This window comes from Rutidosis leptorrhynchoides, unplaced genomic scaffold, assembly GCF_046630445.1.
Source record: "Rutidosis leptorrhynchoides isolate AG116_Rl617_1_P2 unplaced genomic scaffold, CSIRO_AGI_Rlap_v1 contig628, whole genome shotgun sequence".
Taxonomy (NCBI): domain Eukaryota; kingdom Viridiplantae; phylum Streptophyta; class Magnoliopsida; order Asterales; family Asteraceae; genus Rutidosis; species Rutidosis leptorrhynchoides.
In genome coordinates this window covers 23236-25855 of record NW_027266849.1, presented here as the reverse complement: position 1 = coordinate 25855, position 2620 = coordinate 23236, and the positions used below count along the sequence as shown (strand labels likewise).

Below are 2620 nucleotides of genomic sequence, written 5' to 3'. Positions count from 1 at the left end.
GATCCCGCAAACAAAATTTCAGTACTCACTGTCAGAAATACTTATATATATATTGTCCTAAACTTAATAGATGAGACGATTTAGTTTTTTATTGTTTTAAGAGAGTTCAAGACTAGATTTGAGCTAATCAAATAAATATTTAAATTATTAATTCTCACTGTAAGTACATTCCTTTAGTCACAAGTCAATAGACTACCAAAGTACTAGCATCAAATTCAAACATGCTTTATTGATCAATAACCTAACCGAAAATATGAAAATATATTGAAAAAAAAATAAAACCTCAGCTTAAACCTTAAAAAATAAAAAAGAGATAAAAGTGAGCATTGGTTTTGTTTTTTTTTTAATTCCCTCTTCATAAATGAAGGGAGAGATCTAGTTTATCCTTTTCACAATTCCCAATGTTCTCTATCATTGGTGTAGTACCAGCGCCGCCATTGCATAATCTTACACTCCTTTGCCAATTCAAGATGCTTTGATGATGATGATGATGGTGGTCTCCTTGTATTTCATGATCATCAACAAAACAATTATACCTATTATTATTAATATTGTTATTGGTTACAAACCTAGCTCCACCGTTGCTTCCAAATCTATCCGAAGACGGATACTGCATCGTCGGAAAATATTGCAAGTTGGCGCTATGAGCTGCTATGTACATTGAAGGGTGCAAAATCCCGCCAATGTGATGATGAGTTGTTGTATTACTCGAAGAAAATATCGATGGCGGCGGTTGTGGATGAGTTTCGTTTACGCGCTTCGCCTTTCTTGCGGCCGTCCTTTCTTTCTTGTGAGCGTTTTGATGGCCTCCTAATGCTTGGGAACTGTGGAACTTTCTTGAACAGAATAAGCATGGAAACATCCTTGATGTTGTTGAGTCTTCTATGTTTCCTGATTGGGCACCCATCTTTTCTTGACCGTTGAGTTCCATATCTAATTATAGAAAAGATATGGCAATTGAATTGTAAAACTTATATGATTTGAATGAATTAGAGAATGGAAGACACAAAGTAGCTGATCGAATTCGCAAATGTTATGGAAGTAGTGTTGGTGTTTAAAAAAGAGAGTTAGAAGGGGAGCATCCGGGCATGCATTGAATAATTAATCAGAAGGTAGCCCGAGTTTTGAAATTGGAAAATGTGCAAAGTCTGTGGCTTTGGCTGTATGCTTCATAATTACTACCATTCCTTATCACATAGTAGTATAAATAATACAATTTTATTTTATTTTTTTATCAAGAAAATACGTAATACATTAATGAAGGCTATCAAAACATAGTTGGAATGAAAGATGATTGTCGGATTTGAAGATATCCGAAAAGATCTTAAAAAAATACATCAACTTCTATCAATCTATATTTTCATTATTTTTAAGACGATTACTTGATTTTGATATGGAATGAAGAAATATTCTTTCAACCAGAATAAAAACTACTTACCATCTCATATTTTATTGTATTATTTGATAAAATCTTATCAAGCAAGTATTTTGACACGGATAAATTTTGATACGAACTAGTAAGACAATATATTCAACTAGTGTAATGTAAGAGTAAAGTAGCAGATGGTGTATGGGTTTGGGAACAGAAGAGATAAGGCAGAGATGAAGTGGGGATACTTTTGCCCTATTATTACCTTACTTCAAGAGATGATTGGTCGGAGGAAGAAACCTGTTTGAATTGGAAAGTGCACTCTTTCTCTGACAATTTTAAGACGGTTGCCTCTATGTATCTTCTCTTTCTGCACACCGTGTATTTTTTTTTTCTCGTTTCATGTGTACGACAAAACAAAATATCAATTAACAAACTTTTGTGCCAATGAAAAGACAATCTCTTCTTTAATCTTCTTTTTATTAGGGATGGTGATCGGTGCCTAAGCTACACATCAATAAAAAGTAAAAAATTTGCAATTTAATAACTTTAGTTTATTCACGGAGGGAGGCATTACCTCTTCTTCTTTAATTTGATCCACTGTGCTCGATAGCTAGAAGGATTAGTCCAACTCCCGGGAGCGTTGTAGCTTGACCAACGTCTACTACGAGGTTCGTTTGGGATAGAATAGAATCCAATGAAATTTGAGCGTCTATGTAGAATGGATTGTTAATGATTATTTTAGTTGGGTTGAAGCCAAAAGTCCAAGCGAGACGGATCGAAGGATTAAAGATTTGTTGAATATTTCGGTCAACTAATTAAAACAGCTATAACTTTTGACTCGGTTGTCGGAATCACAATTATAATATAATTCGGAAGGGCCTCATCCGAGCTCGTTTCAACCTTCAAACGGGGTCTTTGTTTTCGCCTATTTTCATAATTTTCGTTTTTAGTTGTTTTTAATTTCGGAACTATTTAATTTTTCCATTGTTGATTTCGGTAACTTTGAATAAGGCAAAACTAAGTAGTTGGTCCCACATGTTTTATTTTTTTGGCTATATTGTCCCTCATGTTCCAGTTCGGGCCCTTAGTCCCAACGTTTGGTACTCCATTAGTGTACTTGGTCCCTCACGACAAACGTCCGTAAAAAATTACATATGTGTCACATTTAACCAATACTATCACGCCACGTGTCACTTACGTGCACCAATCTAGCCACGTCACTTAACTTGTCACTTAATCGGTTCTAAA

At 34.7% G+C, this 2620-nt stretch overlaps 1 protein-coding gene across 1 annotated transcript; it reads right to left on the bottom strand.

Moving 5' to 3' along the window:
* Positions 1 to 355: 355 nt before the first annotated feature.
* LOC139884944 (uncharacterized) lies at positions 356 to 931 on the bottom strand. The gene has a single exon (XM_071868905.1). The coding sequence runs from the start codon at positions 929 to 931 to the stop codon at positions 356 to 358; it is 576 nt and encodes a 191-aa protein (XP_071725006.1).
* Between the last annotated feature and the right edge of the window lie 1689 nt (positions 932 to 2620).